The following is an 18,105-nucleotide window of genomic DNA, read 5'->3' as shown; positions in this document are numbered from 1 at the left end:
TCATGTATTTAATTTCTGAAAAACGTGACTCTGGCAACTTCAAATTTTTTACGAAGAATTTAAGATAAGAAAATAATATATATATATTAAAATAAAAAAAGAAAATAAAAAAACCCCGCTATAGGCTAGTTACTCATAAAATTGGAACTCAACGCGTAATAAGGACTTAATTTAGGATTAAGTTATTGGAATTATATTTTGACAAAAAGAAGAAGAAGAAGAAGAAGAAGAAGAAGAGAGAATCCTCCTAAGTCCTATCAATAGGAACATTGTAAACGTGTCCTCCTTATCCGTTTAGCATAAATCTGTGTTTTAATTGGATTATATATCCGGTATCCTAACCAATTTCCGATTCAACCGCCAATAATAATAGCATAAGAAGTATAGAAATAGAGCAAACCCTGCCAATTGTCGTCAACTTGATCCATAAAAATCATCTCTTTGGCAAATTGAAAGCAGATAGAATCACTTGGAGTTGGCATTGTTCCAATGGACTCGTCTCTCCCTCAAGACTCGTATTTTCTTGGATTTGACAGTTCTACTCAGTAAGCTGCTATTCTCTCTTTATTACTCGTTCTAACTTAATTCTTCGATTATAATCAGCGAATTAAAAGTACCCAGATCGCTATGCTGAGTGTTTGATCTTTGTATGTCAATGGGTTCATATAATTTTATCACATTCTATTTGTAGAGAAATAATTTGGGTTTGAATTATTTCATGCAATGGGATTGAGCTGTTATTGATCACTGGGTTGTCTCCGCTTATTCTTCGATTTTTTTTTTTATTTTTTTTTTATTTTTTTTTATGCTTCTCCAACTGGGTATACTCAGCTTAATTTTTGTTTTTGACTTGGTTAGTTGATCTCTTGCTTAGTTTATTCCATTTACTGCCTCTAAAACAGATTCCTTGGTGAATTATGTGTGGGGTTGGAATATTTGTAATCCGAGTTGCATGAAATATTTCATTTTTTTTAAAGGTCCTTGAAGGCAACTGTTTTGGACTCCAATCTCAACATTGTTACTTCAGAGCTGGTTCATTTTGATACGGATTTGCCCCATTACCAAACCAAAGATGGGGTTTTCAGGGACCCCTCGGTTAATGGCAGAATTGTCTCACCCACATTAATGTGGGTGGAAGCTTTGGATCTCATACTTCAAAAACTCTCAAAAAAATTGGATTTTGGCAAAATTGTTTCTGTTTCTGGTAGTGGGCAGCAACACGGCAGCGTGTATTGGAAGAATGGCAGTTCTACAATATTATCTTCGTTGGATTCCAAGAAGACATTGGTGGATCAGCTTGGCAGTGCCTTTTCAATAAAGGAATCACCGATATGGATGGACAGCAGCACCACAGCACAATGTAGAGAGCTTGAAAAAGCTGTTGGAGGGGCATTGGAGTTAGCTAGACTTACTGGATCACGGGCGCATGAGAGATACACTGGCCCACAGATTAGGAAGATATTTGAGACGCAGGCAGAAGTTTATTATGATACTGAGAGGATCTCTCTTGTTAGCTCTTTCATGGCGTCTCTTCTTATTGGCACTTATGCTTCTATTGATGAAACTGATGGTGCAGGGATGAACTTGATGGACATCAAGCAAAGGACCTGGTCTAAGATAGTTTTAGAGGTTTGTTTTGCTTTTGGACATCCTGGTCCATGATCAATCCCGTGATTGTTCTGGAATTGATTTTGATAATTAGTTTGATCAATGTTCATTGAATTTGTGATTATGGTAGGCCACCTCCCCTACTTTGGAGGACAAGCTTGGGAAGTTAGCCCCTGCCCATGCTGTTGCTGGTTATATTGCTTCCTACTTTGTGGAGAGGTTAGTGGTGCATCTTTTATTAATTAACCATGCCTCTGATGTTCTCTTGAAATTTGTCTAGTGTCTGCTCTGATTAGCTTAGGCTTTCTCATCCACTTTTACTGTGTGAGATGTGATTAGCATAAGAAGATCGGTGTAAATATGAGTGTTTGATGACTGCATTATGGTATCAGTATGTGCTGGGAAATGTAATTTTCTGACATTTGGTTGAGTCCGACATCATGTGTTAACCTTTTTCTATGCATTGAGAACATATAGTAATAAATTGAATTCACAACAGCACAATGTTATTAAATTAGTTGTATAACCTAAGAGTGAGATCTGCATTTGATCACCTCAATGGATCATTTGGATCGAGAAGTACTTTGAAATTTGGATTAAGAATGTGTGGACAGATACATTCGCGTAAACTTGGTGCATGTTGCTTGCATTATATATTTAGACTCACATCTAGAAATTCAATTTATCTACTTTCAGGTTCCACTTCAATAAGAATTGCTTGGTTGTTCAGTGGTCAGGAGACAACCCTAATAGCCTGGCAGGTGCATACTCTTTTTTCATCCTTATTTCTACCATCATATTATATTTATTTGGTCAGTATATTGTTTAAGTCACTTCTGTGTGTCACTTTCTTACAAGGATTTATGGTTAATTTCTTTTTGAATTTATGTTCTTATATTTCCAACAGTGCCATTGTTCGGCCTTTTGCTACTGGTTTGCTTAACCACGGGACTAAGTTGCTTTAATGACCAATGAACATAGATCTATGTGAGGCCAGTACAGAGCATGTTATTATATGTTTCTTATGTTTTTGTACGAGTGGTATACTCACCAGAATGCCTTGCACTGAATGTTCATCTTAAACTTATTTTAGCTTTAAACATGTTATGATACCAATAGATAATCTTCTCAGTGCCATCAAATTTTTATCTTCAGTCTCTCTGAAAATCTCTAATACCATTTCAGTTATATAATCTGATGTCAATTTTTCTAAATGCTTAAGGGTGAAAGTAGCTCCTATAGAATGCTCACTGTAGCTTGTTAAAATTAAAATGTCATAGAGAAGTTGATGGTTTTAAAGTTCAAAAGCTTGTGTTTATTTAGTAATTAAACTGCATAGCATTCATTAGATGTTGAATCGTTTCTAAACATTGAAAACTTTGTTGAATATTTGAATTTCCCTTTTTATCTAGTTAATGCATTTTGAGTCATTTTCTAGCAGTGATCAATATATGTGATGCAGTTATATGGGTTTTTTTATTTTTATTTTTTTATATATTTTAAGGAAATTTTTCTCTTGAGTAATCTCTTGGCCAATGACTATCTGTGTGCCCATGTCCCCTGGTGACAATAAAAAATTAAGAATGTACATTGTCAGTATCCAGTCTATTCATGTCTCTAATTTAGTTCTGCAAGACCTATTGAAATCTTACAGGTAGGAGAGCATATAAACGTTTATCTAATGACTATCAGAGAGAAAGTCATGCAAGGACATGAGACGCTTTGTAGTTGGTACCACATGGTATCAATTTCATTGAGCTGGGCATGCATGTTTTTCTCAATAAGTAAACATATATCAGGGCTCGTGTGAATGTGTGATATATGTTCTTTTAGTAATGGTTTCATGCAACTTTTTTCTGGTTAATCCTTTAACTTTACTGAAAAAAATTAGCTTCTCTAGTTTCATTGATGTTTTATTATCTAAAAGCATTTATAACCTGCAGGTTTAACCCTAAATACTCCAGGGGATTTGGCAATCAGTCTTGGCACTAGTGACACTGTAAGCTATTGTATTCATAAGATGAGAAATGCTCTACTTCCAAAATTTCATCCCTAAAAGTGGTTCCCAAATGATATGTCACCATCCCATGGGATAGTGACATATTTTTCAAAATAGTAGATGCCATCCATGATTGATACATCATTTGAGAATCAACTGTTGGGAAAATAATTTGGTAAGTGTAGCACTTCTCTCATAAGATTGGATGTGGACTATGTTATCTTGAGACCACAGGAAGTGATGACAGTAGCATTATTGCTTTATATGGAGATACATACCATCATCATTAGGTGCATATTAGTTTTGATGTTGCATAATGCAAGTCATTAGCTGAATATCAACATTACTTTCTTATAAATACTACTGAACCTACTATTTTATTTGGATTTATACAGATTGCTTTAGTCGTAATCTGTTCATGCTTTATTGCTCAGGTCTTTGGGATTACCAGAGAGCCTCTACCTAGATTGGAAGGACATGTTTTCCCCAATCCTGTGGACCCTGAAACTTACATGGTAATGTTGGTCTACAAGAATGGGTCCCTTACTCGTGAAGGTACTTTGTTGTCTCGTACATATTCCTATGGATTCCAGTTAAGTCATATTATCAGTTTCCCAGTGTGACCCATATATTGGTGTTAGATGTCCGCAACCACTATGCGGAGAAGTCTTGGGAGGTTTTCAATAAATTTCTGCAGCAAACTTCACCTTTAAATGGTTTGTTACTACATTCTTTTAGTACTTATTCTGGAATCTATTGTTATACTTTCTTTCTTTTTTCCTACCCCTCATGTTACTTTCTGCAATAGGTGGAAAGATGGGTTTCTACTACAAGGAGCATGAAATTCTTCCTCCCCTCCCAGGTACGTTTTGGGCCAAGGCCAGGCATCTTTGTCCAATATCTCCTGCTGAATTTCCCCCCATTTTGGGCTGGTTTTCTCCACATACAATGCTTGCACTAAAAATTGAAATGCACTTTACTAATTTATTTTTTACTTTGGTGCCATATCCAATTTGAAACTATGGTTAGCAGTGCATATGCCCTAGCTTTTATCATAAAATAAGCATCAAATGATAAACCCTCAATTCTTTATGGTCCCAGTTGGCTTCCATCGCTATGTCATCGAAAATTTATCAAACAACACTTCGGAGGGTCTGAATGAGAATGAAGTTGAGGAATTTGATCCTCCTTCTGAGGTTGGTAGTCGATTGTTGATTGTTCACTTAGGCAGATGAGATCCAACATGAACTCTTAATGAATAACAATAATCTATCATTCACAGGTTAGGGCATTAATTGAAGGCCAATTACTCTCAATGCGGGCTCATGCAGAGAGATTCGGGATGCCTTCTCCTCCAAAAAGAATAATCGCCACTGGGGGAGCATCAGCCAATCAAAGCATCCTTAGCACAATAGCTTCCATTTTTGGCTGCGATGTCTATACAGTTGAAAGACCTGGTAAGACGCATACACCTTTTAATGTCTTAAATGTATAAACATTGGTAAAAATATTGATCATCTTGCACATATGTAAGTTAGATGATGCCTCTACAAATTTCTTAGGGGTGGCAATTTATGTTCGCGTATCGGGTTCGGATTGTGTCGAAACATGAATATAAGACTATATAGATCAACTCCAACCCGATTTATTTAATTAAATGGGTTAGACCTTTCAACTCAAACCTGATAATTCGTGTTGGGTTCATGTCGGATTCATGGGGTCATGTAAAAAATTGTTAAGCCCTAAAATTTTCAAGTGGCCTTTTTTTTTTTTTTTTTTTTTTTCCCTAATGCTAATATCCCTTTGTGATTTTGAGCTGTGCCTGATGGAGAAACCTCTGGATGTCTATTTTCGTCCCCTCTCTAACAGATTCAGCTTCCCTCGGAGCTGCGTTGAGGGCTGCTCATGGTTGGCTATGCAAAGAAAAGGGCAGTTTTGTACCCATCTCAAGCATGTACAAGGAGAAGTTGGAGAAGACATCTCTTAGCTGCAAGCTATCAGTGAGTGCTGGTGACCAACAACTAGTTAGCAAGTATGCCTTGTTGATGAAGAAGAGAGTGGAGATAGAGAACCGGCTTGTGCAAAAGCTAGGACGTTGCTAATGTCAAAACCGGGCATATAGAATTTTTCCAAGGGAACCATAATGATGCTTCATTTGGCACCATTTAGCTGCCAAATAATTTAAGCTGAATATTAAGATTTATCACTGCTTTGAATACTTATATTTGACAAATTGATAGAAGTGGATTTAAACTTTTGGGTTGAATCTAATATTTCCATGTGCGCTGCGTGGAAATAAGAGGTACAAAAAATATGAGTGAATGCCGAGTGAAGGCACCGGTGATCTCTTTTTTTTTAAAAAAAAAATAGGGTCTGGAGGGAGACCAGTCGTGGAGACCTTACTTGGGCATGACTATAATAGCGTCTACCCACTAAAGAACCAATGTCTTGAGGATTGAGGGGCCTAGATGGTAAGAGAGATGTATGCATTCCCTTATGTGGGTTCAGTCATAACCTGATCTTTGCCCATTGAGGTCTCAGCTGCATTAGGTGGTGGGTAGTCCCTACCCACTAAGTCGATGAAACTTCATGAAGTGTGTCCAATTGACTCACCAAAATCACACATGCTATGGCATGCATGATCTTTCTGTTGACGGTCGAGCATCAATTCTATTGCTTATGTTCCCAATGATTTGTCCTAACATTAGAAAGTAAGTCACTCCAATGAGGCAGTTTCCGTGGCAAACTGTGATTTTCATATAAAATTCACCTGCCTGAATAGGTGGTCAGACAGTCTCAAATTTATTTGAGCAAATAATTCTCATGAATTCTTGCACAATGTACTGCTCGAATTTCAGTGACGAGGCTTTCAGGCAACATTGTCAAGAAATATATGGGCGCTCAGTGCTCTGCTCTCAACACATTTTCTTCCGATTTTGTTATGTTTTTCTGCCTCTTGGCTGAAAACCCCATATTGCAGTTGTTCGCAGTTGTTCTTCTCTAATCTTTGAAAAGAGCTGTTTCAGTCTTTTTTGGAAACCTGTAGTTAAAAGAGTTGCTTAGTCAACTCAGTGGTGGTGGTGGTTGTATTTTGCTTCTAATTTCTTCTTCTACCCTTGTGATGTACAAGTACTCCGTAGCCTTCTTTGCTCTGCCATGGGTGGCAAGGTGGCGCTCTTGCTGCTTCAGTCGCCTTTGTTTTGTCCCAAGCACAACCCATTTCTGATGACTCATTGATGGTCTAGGGAACCCTTGAATACAAATGGTGAAAGCAAGTTATCGATGGTTAGATACCATTTTTGACACAATCAAGCCTTGAGACACAACTATGCGTGAAAGCATAGAAAGATAGTTATTGATACAACCAAGTCTGTGCAAAAAGCACATACAGGCCCAGCAACATTAAAAATTTAAAAGGAAACAACCATCATATTATAGCAGTCATACAAAAGCAGTTCCAACTATTAGTATTCATCTCCTTCATCACCATCCTCTCCCTCAGCAGACTCTGCACCAACCTCCTCATAATCCTTCTCCAGTGCAGCCAGATCCTCACGAGCCTCGGAGAACTCTCCTTCCTCCATGCCCTCACCAACATACCAGTGCACAAAGGCACGTTTGGCATACATGAGATCAAACTTGTTGTCAATGCGAGAGAACACCTCAGCAACACTGGTTGAGTTGGAGATCATGCACACAGCCCTCTGCACCTTGGCAAGGTCGCCTCCTGGAACAACAGTGGGTGGCTGGTAATTGATACCGCACTTGAATCCAGTAGGACACCAGTCAACAAACTGGATTGTGCGCTTGGTCTTGATGGTGGCCACAGCTGCATTCACATCCTTGGGCACAACATCGCCACGGTACATCAAGCAGCAAGCCATGTATTTGCCGTGGCGGGGGTCACATTTTGCCATCATGGAAGACGGCTCAAAAGCACTGTTGGTAATCTCAGCCACTGAAAGTTGCTCATGGTACGCCTTCTCGGCGGAGATGACAGGTGCGTAGGAGGAAAGCATGAAATGGATCCTGGGGTAGGGAACTAAGTTGGTCTGGAACTCCGTCACATCAACATTCAAGGCTCCATCGAACCGCAAGGAGGCAGTCAGGGACGAGATCACCTGAATCAAACACACATACACACATCAATTACAACATCCATATAATTTGAACGATTTGTGTGGAAAATTTCCAATGGCTACCTGAGAGACAAGGCGGTTAAGATTGGTGTAAGTAGGGCGCTCGATATCAAGGGAGCGCCTGCAGATGTCATAGATAGCTTCATTGTCAAGAAGCACGGCAACATCAGTATGCTCAAGGAGGGAATGGGTAGAAAGGACGCTGTTGTAGGGCTCTACAACGGATGTGGAAACCTGAGGTGAGGGATAGACAGTGAAACCAAGCTTTGACTTTTTGCCATAATCGACAGAGAGACGCTCCAAAAGAAGCGATCCAAGACCAGAACCGGTACCACCACCGACGGCATTGAAAACCAAGAAGCCTTGAAGACCAGTACAATTGTCTGCAAGCTTCCGGATCCGGTCCAAGCAAAGATCAACAATCTCTTTCCCAACTGCACCATAAAACAACACAGGATTGTCAACAAAAATTGACATTGAAACAGTGTAGAAAAAAAAAAGCAAAGGAATTGAGCTAAATATTTACTGGTGTAATGGCCTCGGGCAAAGTTGTTGGCAGCGTCTTCCTTGCCGCTGATGAGTTGCTCCGGGTGGAAAAGCTGGCGGTATGCTCCGGTCCTCACTTCATCAATGACAGTGGGTTCCAGATCAACAAAGACGGCACGAGGAACGTGCTTCCCAGCACCAGTTTCACTGAAAAAGGTGTTGAATGCATCGTCTCCTCCGCCGACAGTCTTGTCACTCGGCATCTGGCCATCAGGCTGAAAAAAGAAAAACGCAAAACTGTTTCAGCAAATAAAATTTTACACACAGCCTTAACTTGAATGGACAAAATAGAGCCATAAATAGATCTAAACGAATTCCCAAGTACATCTGAAAAGGTCAAACAATTTTAGAACATAAAATTTCTCTAATTAATTCAGATACTACTCGATAAATCTCAGGCGAACCTTATGAACCCTAGATCTAGCCGGTTTTCAAAATTTTGTCAAAAATGGACCACATCCAAACCGGATCTAACAAATTTCATAACGAAAAGAAATCACAATGCGTCATTGATCTTATGAGCCGATAATTCAAAGTCTTCATTGAAAATTAACCATAAATCGCAAAAAAAAAAAAAAAATCAAAAAAAAAAAAAAAATCAAAAGGAAATTGAACGGTAAAGCAAAGGAAGAATGAGTGAAGATCTCACCTTGATGCCATGCTCGAGGCAGTAGAGTTCCCAGCACGCATTGCCGACCTGAATACCGGCCTGACCGATGTGGATCGAAATGCACTCTCTCATTTTCTCAGAGATTTACGAAGGCTAAAAGAAAGAAATTGTAGAACTAGGAAGATTGAAGAAAGGAAGGAAAATCTATGAGCGGCGTGTATTAAGACGCCTTCCAAATTGTGAGGATTCAAATTTGAGGCTTCTCTAATATATAGATTATAGAGTTGGTTGAGAGAGTGAGAGAGAGAGTGAGAGAGGTAACTAGGGTTAGTTGACTGTGGTTAAATCAGGGTTTGTCGAGCATTACAGGCTGGCTGGGTTAATAGCCCGCCGATTTTTTATGTTTGATTTAGGATGGTGAAAAGGGTTTGGATTTTGATGAAATTGCGAGGGTGGCATTGGGCCTTGGGGGTGATTATTTATAAATTTATAATGAGAACGATGGCGTTTCTTGGAGGGTTATTACGTCATTTATGTGGTAAATTATCTCGTAGCACGTTATCTTGTTGATTGGTGGACCTGTTGTTGGGACAGGTAGGCTGTCGAGGCAAACTAGGTCCTACATTTCTGTCGTTTGGTCAAGCGTCTTGGGAAATAATTGTGTAGAGAAAGGAAAAGAATATTTTTTATTTTTCCACAAATATTTATAACGTTGATGCGCCGGTTTTAATTAAATTTTAGATTTTATTTTAATAAGTATTAATTTAAAGGATGTTTATGATTGACACATCAGCGTTTTAGGAATAATTATAAAATAAAAATAAATATTTTAGCATTACTCAATTATGTAAAAAGCTAAAATTATAGAAAAATTGTAAATGATTGTTGTGCTCGATGAGATCTTGAAATTAAGATGCTCCAATTTTATTGAAATTTATATATATATATATTTTTTTTTTAACAAATAGCATGTGCTATTATAACATCTGAAAGCCCAAAGGCTACATCATGAGAAATGAGAGACATACCTCAACACTCTTAAGTCAGAAGGATTTGACTTAAAAAACAATTACATATGTAGAATCTCAAATTTTACTAAAATTACATTCAGCCCCCTAACAAAGAAAATTCTAGTAAAACTTGAGCCACACATAAGCAACTGTACATAGAAACTAGAGAATACACAAACACATCTAACAGAAAATTCAATCCAAGTCGTCGGAGGAGAGCACTGTCTTCGCCGGAGACCGGCGCATGTACAACACGCGCCTCCCCCGAAGCCGCCAAATATCAGATCAGCCACCCAGTGCCCGGCCACCACCTTTGCACGATCTATTTGTCCTAAACAATAATAATAGGGGCATACAAGCGGTTGCATTTATTTTCTCTTAATTGCTAACCGCAACTGTTTTAAGCGGTTATTACTTTTAAGTAACAGCAACCATCTCGTTTGGGTTATTGAAGGCCAAGAAAAAATTGCTAACCGCTTATTAAGTAATTGACATTTTTTGACCTCTTTTAGTTTTTTGAACTTCTTTTTAAGGCTTATTTTTTACTGTTTTTGGACCTCCTTTAGACTTACCTTAGTTTCTAATTGAAGTTAATCTCTAATCTGAAAATTACTAACTTTATGCCTTTCTTGTTTGAAGACCCAAATGTTGTGGTTTTTGAGCCATCTTAAATGATTTATATATGTAAATGCAATATATTTTTATTGGAATGATGCAATGATGTAATCTTTTATTGAAAATTAAGTTAGAGACTAATAATGAGTAAGTCTTCATTTATTTTGTAGTCTAATAAGAAATGGATCTCTGATTCAGAATCTTTCCTTACTAGAGTCATCCTAGTCTTAGAAGTCAAGACCCAGTTGGTCTCTTTTATGTAATCGATAGTCCATTGTTTCTCTATTTAAATAAAAAACTATCAATAACAAATTTATGAGTTGATTATTATCTTAGAATACAATTTTTTGTGTTTTGAATGTCAATGCTCCCTCGAAGTAGTCGCTCTAGATTACAACTCTCTCACAGTAGCCGTTTCTATATTTTGTTACTAGTGAGTTCGCATCATGCAATCCTTTTTTCTGCTCTTATTCATTAAATATGCAATGCTTCTAGGAATAATATGAAAGCGAAAAAAATAACTTTGCAATGAAGAATGTTTAACTCATCTTGTTCATGAATAGATTATTGTTTGGTGTCCTGTTTAAGAACAAAGTTGCTAGCCCAAACCATTGTTCTTATGTGTTTGATAGCTTTTGTTTCTGAACTTTTAATCGTAGATTGTGAGTATGTGACACTGCCTATTGAGAATCATTTAAGTTAAGAGTTCATACTGACCAAAACAATCTTCAAGAACTAATACCCAAATGGTTGTATAATACCATTTAAGGAACTTTCATTCTTTACTAATTTTTTATTATATATAATAATAATATATAAGGGTAGATGGTGAGCGGATGTTCATCGTTCTTGCCGACCCTTAAAACTGTTAACTGCGACTATCTTAGGCAATTAATTTTTTTTTTCTTTGGAGATAAATCTTATAAAATTAATTTTCTTTTCTTCCCAAAAAGTCTTTTTCTATCAAAATTTAGTTCTCCCCTTCAAACACGGCTACGCTTTTGGCATTGGACTTGGTGCTCCTTGAGATATTAGAAAAGAGTGAAACAATGGATAATTTGGCGACCCTCCAAAAGCAAGAATAGGGTTGCCGAACCACCCAATGCCCTATAGGTGTATTTTTTATTTTTTATTTTTTTTAAAAAAAAATTGTTTATTTTAAAAGAAAAAAAGATGTATTTTAGGAAAAAATACATAAAAGTGTTCATGATTTTCATCTATTTTAACATCTGACTGTGACTGGGTGGCTTTTTTTTTTACAAGTGATGTTAGTTTGTCATAACTAACTAATAAGTTTATGGGTAATTTCACCAGTCAATTACTAGTTAATCGGTCTACAGGAATCATCATTAATTATCAAAGATAAGTAAATATAATTATTTAATTTTGGGGGCATTACAGTTTGGGTGGTTAAAAGTTACGTGCGGCACACATGACCGGCATTCCTTTCAAAAATGGTTGACTTGTCACAATTTAATAGTTTGTAGGAGTCAAATGTCACTTTTAAAACTTTTGAGACTAATACTCTGTTTGTTTAAGCGTAAAATGATTTCGGTATTTTCCGGTGTTTGGTAGGGGCGAAAGTAATGGTCAACCGAAAAATGATTTCTATTTGACCAAAAATGCTTAATAAATTTCAGAAAATGATTTACACTTTTTAAAAGCATAAATCATTTTCCATAGATAGTAGACGTAGTCGATTCTCTTTTAAACAATGCAGTCGACCTTTACGTTCAAGCAGTTAACTATCACCGAATTCCGACAAGCCAGATTCCGACACGATCGGTGTCGGAATCCGGTGACATCCGGCAAATGTCGCCGGATTCTGGCGGCACTGGTCAAATTCTGGCCAATCTGGCCGGAGCGGTCGAATGTCCGGCTATCTGGTCGGGACACTAGCCGGATCCGGGACAGATCTGGCCAAGGCGGCCGGCTTCAGGTCAACTGGCCAGGATCTGGCCATTTTGTGCCGGAATCCGGTACTAATGGCCAGATTCTGGCCACTTTGCCGGAATTTGTATGTGTCAAATATAAAAAAATATATATATATTTTTATATTATTTTATATTAACATTTTTTTATTTTTTTGAATAATTTTTTTAAAAAAAATTAATATGATTAAATTAAAATATAAAAAAAAAATTGTAATTTTCCGTACGCCCCAAACACCGAAAAATGATTTCGACGGAAAATATTTTTCTAAAAAATAACTTCCCTGAAAATATTTTACGACAAAAACTATTTTACACCGAAACAAACGGAACATAAAACGCAAAAATAGCCGTACTTCGTGGGAGGGGGAAAATCTATTTCTCTTATTTATTTATAATAAGTAAAAGCACATGGTGTAATATTTTCCCTAAAGATATATATATATTTTCAAACAAGATGATGGTGAGCATGGACGATTCCATGTTACGCCAGCCCATTTGATGATTAAGGATGAAAAAAAGAAGAATCACCGCCTCTTTTTTCCGAGGCATCAGCTCATCCAATAAATGTTGGGCCCAATGACCCATGAAATGCGGGCTGGGTCATGGCCCAAACGGGATAAGGCATAGACTGTACGTAGAAAAACAACAAAGAAAATATCATGACTACAAATTCCACAAAAGAAAAAGAAAGAAAGAAAGAAGTACCCGGTTTATTATCGCATCAACCCAACACAATTTGTTTATTAAGCGAGTTATACTAGTCGTGTTGTATTAGCCATTTAGTTAAACATATTGTGTTAAGGTTGAGAAGTTTGACATATTTAATTAAAGAGATAATTTCACAAAAGGATATCAAATTATACGCCGTTTTGAGATAAGAGTAATGAACTAGTAAATATCTTAAATTGGGTATTCACGTTTTCAAACGTCTCACTTAAGGGTACTCTGTTAGGATTTACTGTTAAATTTTGCCAAAATTTCAAAAATATCCTTGTTCTTTTTTTTTTTCTTTTTTTTCTTTTTTTTTTTTTATAAAAAAAAAAGAGGACTGATTGCTGCACAACACCAACACAACATGGGCACAACACCCCCTCACATGGGGGTGGGACCCAAACACTGGGCTCCACCCCCATGTAAGGGAGTGTTGTGCACATGTTGTGTTGGTGTTGTAAAAGTAGCATTTCCTAAAAAAAAATTATTAAAATTGCAAAGATTCAAGCATGGGTATTTTTGCAAATCCCATTAAATTTTTACAAACACCTAATCCTAGCATTTTTTTCTTTTTCTTTTTTTCCTAAAAAAATGGTATTTTGGGTACTCTATTAGGATTTAATAGCATATTCTAATTAAATACTCTTAAGTGAGATATTTGAAAAAGTGAATACCTCAGTTTAAAACGTTTGCTAGTTCAACGTCCTTATCTCAAAACGGTGTATAATTCAATACATTTTTGTAAAATTTTTTTTTTTTTTTTTAATTTTTTGTGAGAGGATTGTAAAGTCATCCCTTAATTAAATATGTCGTATTTGTGGCCACCCATAAAGTTATGTACCCACAAAGCGCATTAAGTTAAAGGAGGTACAAGTAGTAGCTCGCAAGAGGAATATTAAATTGAGAATTGGCAAGTAAATATAATTACTTTTCTTTTTTTCTTTTTCCTTTTTTTCTAATGAAATATAATTACTTTTGAATATGCAATGTTTGAGTACTATTTTTAAGAAGTTGTACATTTATATGTTTTAGAGAGCAGGAACCTTATTTAGCTGCTCCCTGCAACCGTCCAGCAGATCATAATTGAAGGTAGTCGGCATAAATTACACGGGAAATGCTAGACAGGGACAGTTGTCTGTCCTCTGTCCATATTTTAATAATAAAATATTATATTATATAAACAAAAAATGAAAAATCAGAAAGAATAAATGAAAAAAAATATATAATATATTATTTTATTATTAAAAGATGGACATTACACTGCCCTCAATGCCAACCAGTTCATAAAAAGTGCCTTCAATGGGGGTGTGAAGTGTACAACTATCATTATTCCCTTCAATGACTGTTTGTTGGGTCACTTGGGTGGTTGAGTTACCCAGCAGATTTTTTTCTTTTCCTTTTTTTTTTTTTTTTTTTATAAAAAAAAAAAGAAGAAGATTTATTGCAATTAATATTTCTGAGCAAACATCATGACAAAATGATTAAGCAAACAATCTTATTTGTCAATTAATTAATTAATAACATTACTCTTCACACCTATTTATGAAACCCATTTCGTGATGTATTTTAAGTAATTTTTTTCTTTTTTTTTAAAAAATAAAAGTTTGCTGATATAGAGAACTCACTTAAAACAAGGCACGTCAACGGATGTAAAATAAGTATTAAGAATAGTACAATTAATTAATTAATTCTGGGGGGTTTATAATTATATACTTTCAATCATTTAACCAATTATGAAGTGACGTATTAATTTGTATGGAAATTGCAGTAAATTCCAAGCAGAAAACCTGTGGTTGCCGAAAGGTATCCTAGTTGTGCTTGCAGCAGTAAATGCTTGACTCCACAACATCTCACAAAAATCCAAAGAATTTTTGTGTTTATTTTGGTATGGCCTCAATTTCCTAGGAAGGTCAATTTCAATGTGTCACTTTATATGGACAAATTCATGCAGTTAATAACTTCACATATTGTCCTGAAATTTGCCACCTTTTCTTTGGAGGATATGCAGGTCCTACATATGGAAATGTCAACCAATCATCTTTCTTTTTATCCACTTCAACAAACATGGCCCATGTTGATTTTTCTCCATACAACTGATGAAATGCTTTATTCTCAAAGCGACAAACACAGCAGCAAGACAGTGAAAACCTTGTCAAAAAACTCAGTTAGGACACTAAGCCATAAACCAAATCTCAACTTCTGAACTAATTGGAATGCAAAACAGAACCCTGAGTATGAGGCAACCAAACATGCCACAACAGCAAGAAAGTTCAACAAGCATTACTTGACCTGAATGCTCATAAACCATAAGATAACATCCAATTATTGTAGGGCTACTGTCACAAATGTTCAACAAAAGATTCTACATGATCATAGAAGGCAACAGTTAAATTACTACTTGTTTCTCAAGTGTGAGCTCAACTTCGCCCCTCTCTCAACATGTGAGACCCAACACGTGGAATATTTAACTGAAATGAGGGTGGATTGAAGAGTCAAGGTTTGAACTTATGACCTCTGCTATGATATCATGTTAAAGCACCATTTATTCTAAAAGTTTAAGCTACTAGAAAGGGGTGAATTTAATCATTTAATTAAAATTCTAACAACTATAGTCTACAAGGCCAACTGTTAAAATGTTTGGACGACCTTCATCAAAGTACATGACAACGAGAAAGGCATAGCTGGCTTTAGCTTGAGAGGTAATTTTGCTCAAAGACTATGGATGATGGAGGGGTTAAAGGAACATTTACAAGCAGCAGCAAGCTGCAGACATAATGCACATAATGCACTCGTTATTGTGACAGTTTAGAGCCATTATCACATAATGATATGCATTCTTCAGAACGATAGATGAGAAAATTTTCATAATTGAAGAACCAAAATGAACTTCTAACCAAGCAATAGATGGACGTCAAAGGAGCAAGATCTATCTAGTCGAGGCAAATTCCCAGCAATACAAAACAAAATATATGAAACAAAGAAAAACTTCTCTTTAGAATTAGGATCTAGAAGGCACAGACTATAATGCGCTGTGATATGGCAACATAATTATTATGAATATACGGCATTCATAAGAATCAAAGTTATTTTTAAGTTGCCAGATGGAGAGCCAAAGAATCAAGCACAATGCAGAAAATTACAAAATCAGAAAGCTTTTCCCTTTTATTTGCAACTGCCAGCTGATTTTTGTGAAATTAAACAGAACCAACATGAGACTCAATTAGAGGTGCCAGGAATGTATAGATGTAGTCATGGAAGGTGCCAATTACCATATGTGTAAAACATAGGGAAAAAAATGTGAACTATACCCAACAACCAGCAACGACCGTCCAACCATAAGTCGTAGACAAAGTGTTCAAGTATAAAGTAGATAAGCTGAAAGACAAAGTAGATACACAATATCTTCAATTAGGGTTTTATCTCAAAATTAAAATAGTGAAAACATAATAGTTTGGAATCTATATAGATAATTCCATGGCTGAAATAAAAGGCGATAAGACTAATGTAGCTGTACTTGGTAGGATTTAGAAAGAATTCATATGCATGTGAATGAAACAGAGCACCATCAATTAATATAGAAATGACCTCCACAATGCAAGCGTGGTTCTATAGCTTTTTTGTCCACTAAAACCCAAGCATAGCAAGCAAAAGTGCTCAAATTTGAAGCATTCTTTGCATGTGGATTTTCAAAAAAAACCATAAAAGATGCACAGCTTTCAAAATAGAACATCAATTCAACTACAACAGGACATGAACTGTAATTAAAACTAAGAGTTCAATTATTCCACAAGTGAACTTTGTTCATGGCAATTTCTGAAAAAATATGGAAGTTGAATTTTTTTTCCAACCACACAATCATGAGTACGAATAGCAAGATTTTGCACAATCTGAAAATAAAAGATTATAGAGATTGCAATGCAATTATAATTTGGCAAGTGACATTGTCAATAGTCAACCAAAATCAGATTGTTGTGGTGACGCATTTATCACCAGCATATGGATAAAGGATGAAGCCTTGAACAAATATTTTATTCTGATATGATAATACAAAAGAGAAAAATAAAAATAAAAAATGAAGGTAATAATGATAGGCCACTATAAAGGTTTATGCTTGGAAAGCTTTCCAGCTGGGGCATGACAAATAAAATTATATTGATTATATTAAGGATATGGGGAAGATGCTCAAATACCTAGCTTCATAAGATACATTACCCATAAAAGGATTGGAATCCCCTACAATTTCTTTAAAATTGTGTAAATTCTCAAATTATGTGAATTTAAGTTGTTTCATACATAGAACGGCATGAAAAATGCTACATATTAAAAATATAACATGTTAACAATGAGAATCGAGTATATTTTTATCAAGTTTTTATACTTTATGTTGTATAAAAGCTTTGAGCAAAAAACTGTCTTTTGGTTTAGTAAAAAAGAAATGTGTCTTCAAAAGTGAAGAAAATGCCTTTTGAAATGATTTTTTTTTTTTTTTGCCTCGATAACATGTCATATCTTTAATATGTAGCATTTTTCATGCCGTTCGATGAAAAAAAATGCATGAATTCACATAATTTGAGAATCTAAAATTTATTGAAAATTGTAGAGGATCCTAATCCCCGATAATATTCTCTTGTCATGTAAATAACTAAGGCGGATTCAAGTCATACAAGAACTGCTCTGCTGATATTCCCTAATAAAAATACTAATAATCCTCTACAAAGAACTATAACACATTGAAGACAGACATATGAAACAGATAACAACGAATAATAAAATCAAATTAAACAACAGTAAAAAAAAAAAAAAAAACCACCCATTTGCTTAGGAACACCTATGGGAAACATAAAATTGAAGTTTCCATCTTTATCTGATCTATCTCACACAGAACAATGGGAAACAGATAGAATCAACTAAAAATGCTAGGAGAAACGGAATG

At 35.9% G+C, this 18,105-nt stretch overlaps 2 protein-coding genes across 2 annotated transcripts; one reads left to right on the top strand and one right to left on the bottom strand.

The window, feature by feature from the left end:
* The first annotated feature begins 219 nt into the window (after positions 1-219).
* On the top strand, positions 220-5,873 carry LOC133866693 (xylulose kinase 2). The gene is made up of 11 exons (XM_062303309.1): positions 220-545; positions 978-1,629; positions 1,739-1,827; positions 2,305-2,369; positions 3,552-3,607; positions 4,042-4,162; positions 4,249-4,323; positions 4,416-4,469; positions 4,709-4,803; positions 4,890-5,064; positions 5,477-5,873. The coding sequence occupies exons 1-11, from the start codon at positions 490-492 to the stop codon at positions 5,707-5,709; spliced, it is 1,671 nt and encodes a 556-aa protein (XP_062159293.1). The 5' UTR covers positions 220-489; the 3' UTR covers positions 5,710-5,873.
* A 1,049-nt stretch (positions 5,874-6,922) lies between these two features.
* Positions 6,923-9,153, bottom strand: LOC133866694 (tubulin alpha chain-like). The gene is made up of 4 exons (XM_062303310.1): positions 8,942-9,153; positions 8,273-8,507; positions 7,810-8,180; positions 6,923-7,728 (listed from the first exon to the last, which is right to left on the bottom strand). The coding sequence occupies exons 1-4, from the start codon at positions 9,032-9,034 to the stop codon at positions 7,072-7,074; spliced, it is 1,356 nt and encodes a 451-aa protein (XP_062159294.1). The 5' UTR covers positions 9,035-9,153; the 3' UTR covers positions 6,923-7,071.
* Positions 9,154-18,105: the final 8,952 nt, after the last annotated feature.

This window comes from Alnus glutinosa, chromosome 4 (genome assembly GCF_958979055.1).
Source record: "Alnus glutinosa chromosome 4, dhAlnGlut1.1, whole genome shotgun sequence".
NCBI lineage: Eukaryota > Viridiplantae > Streptophyta > Magnoliopsida > Fagales > Betulaceae > Alnus > Alnus glutinosa.
This window is presented reverse-complemented; position numbering and strand designations above follow the sequence as displayed.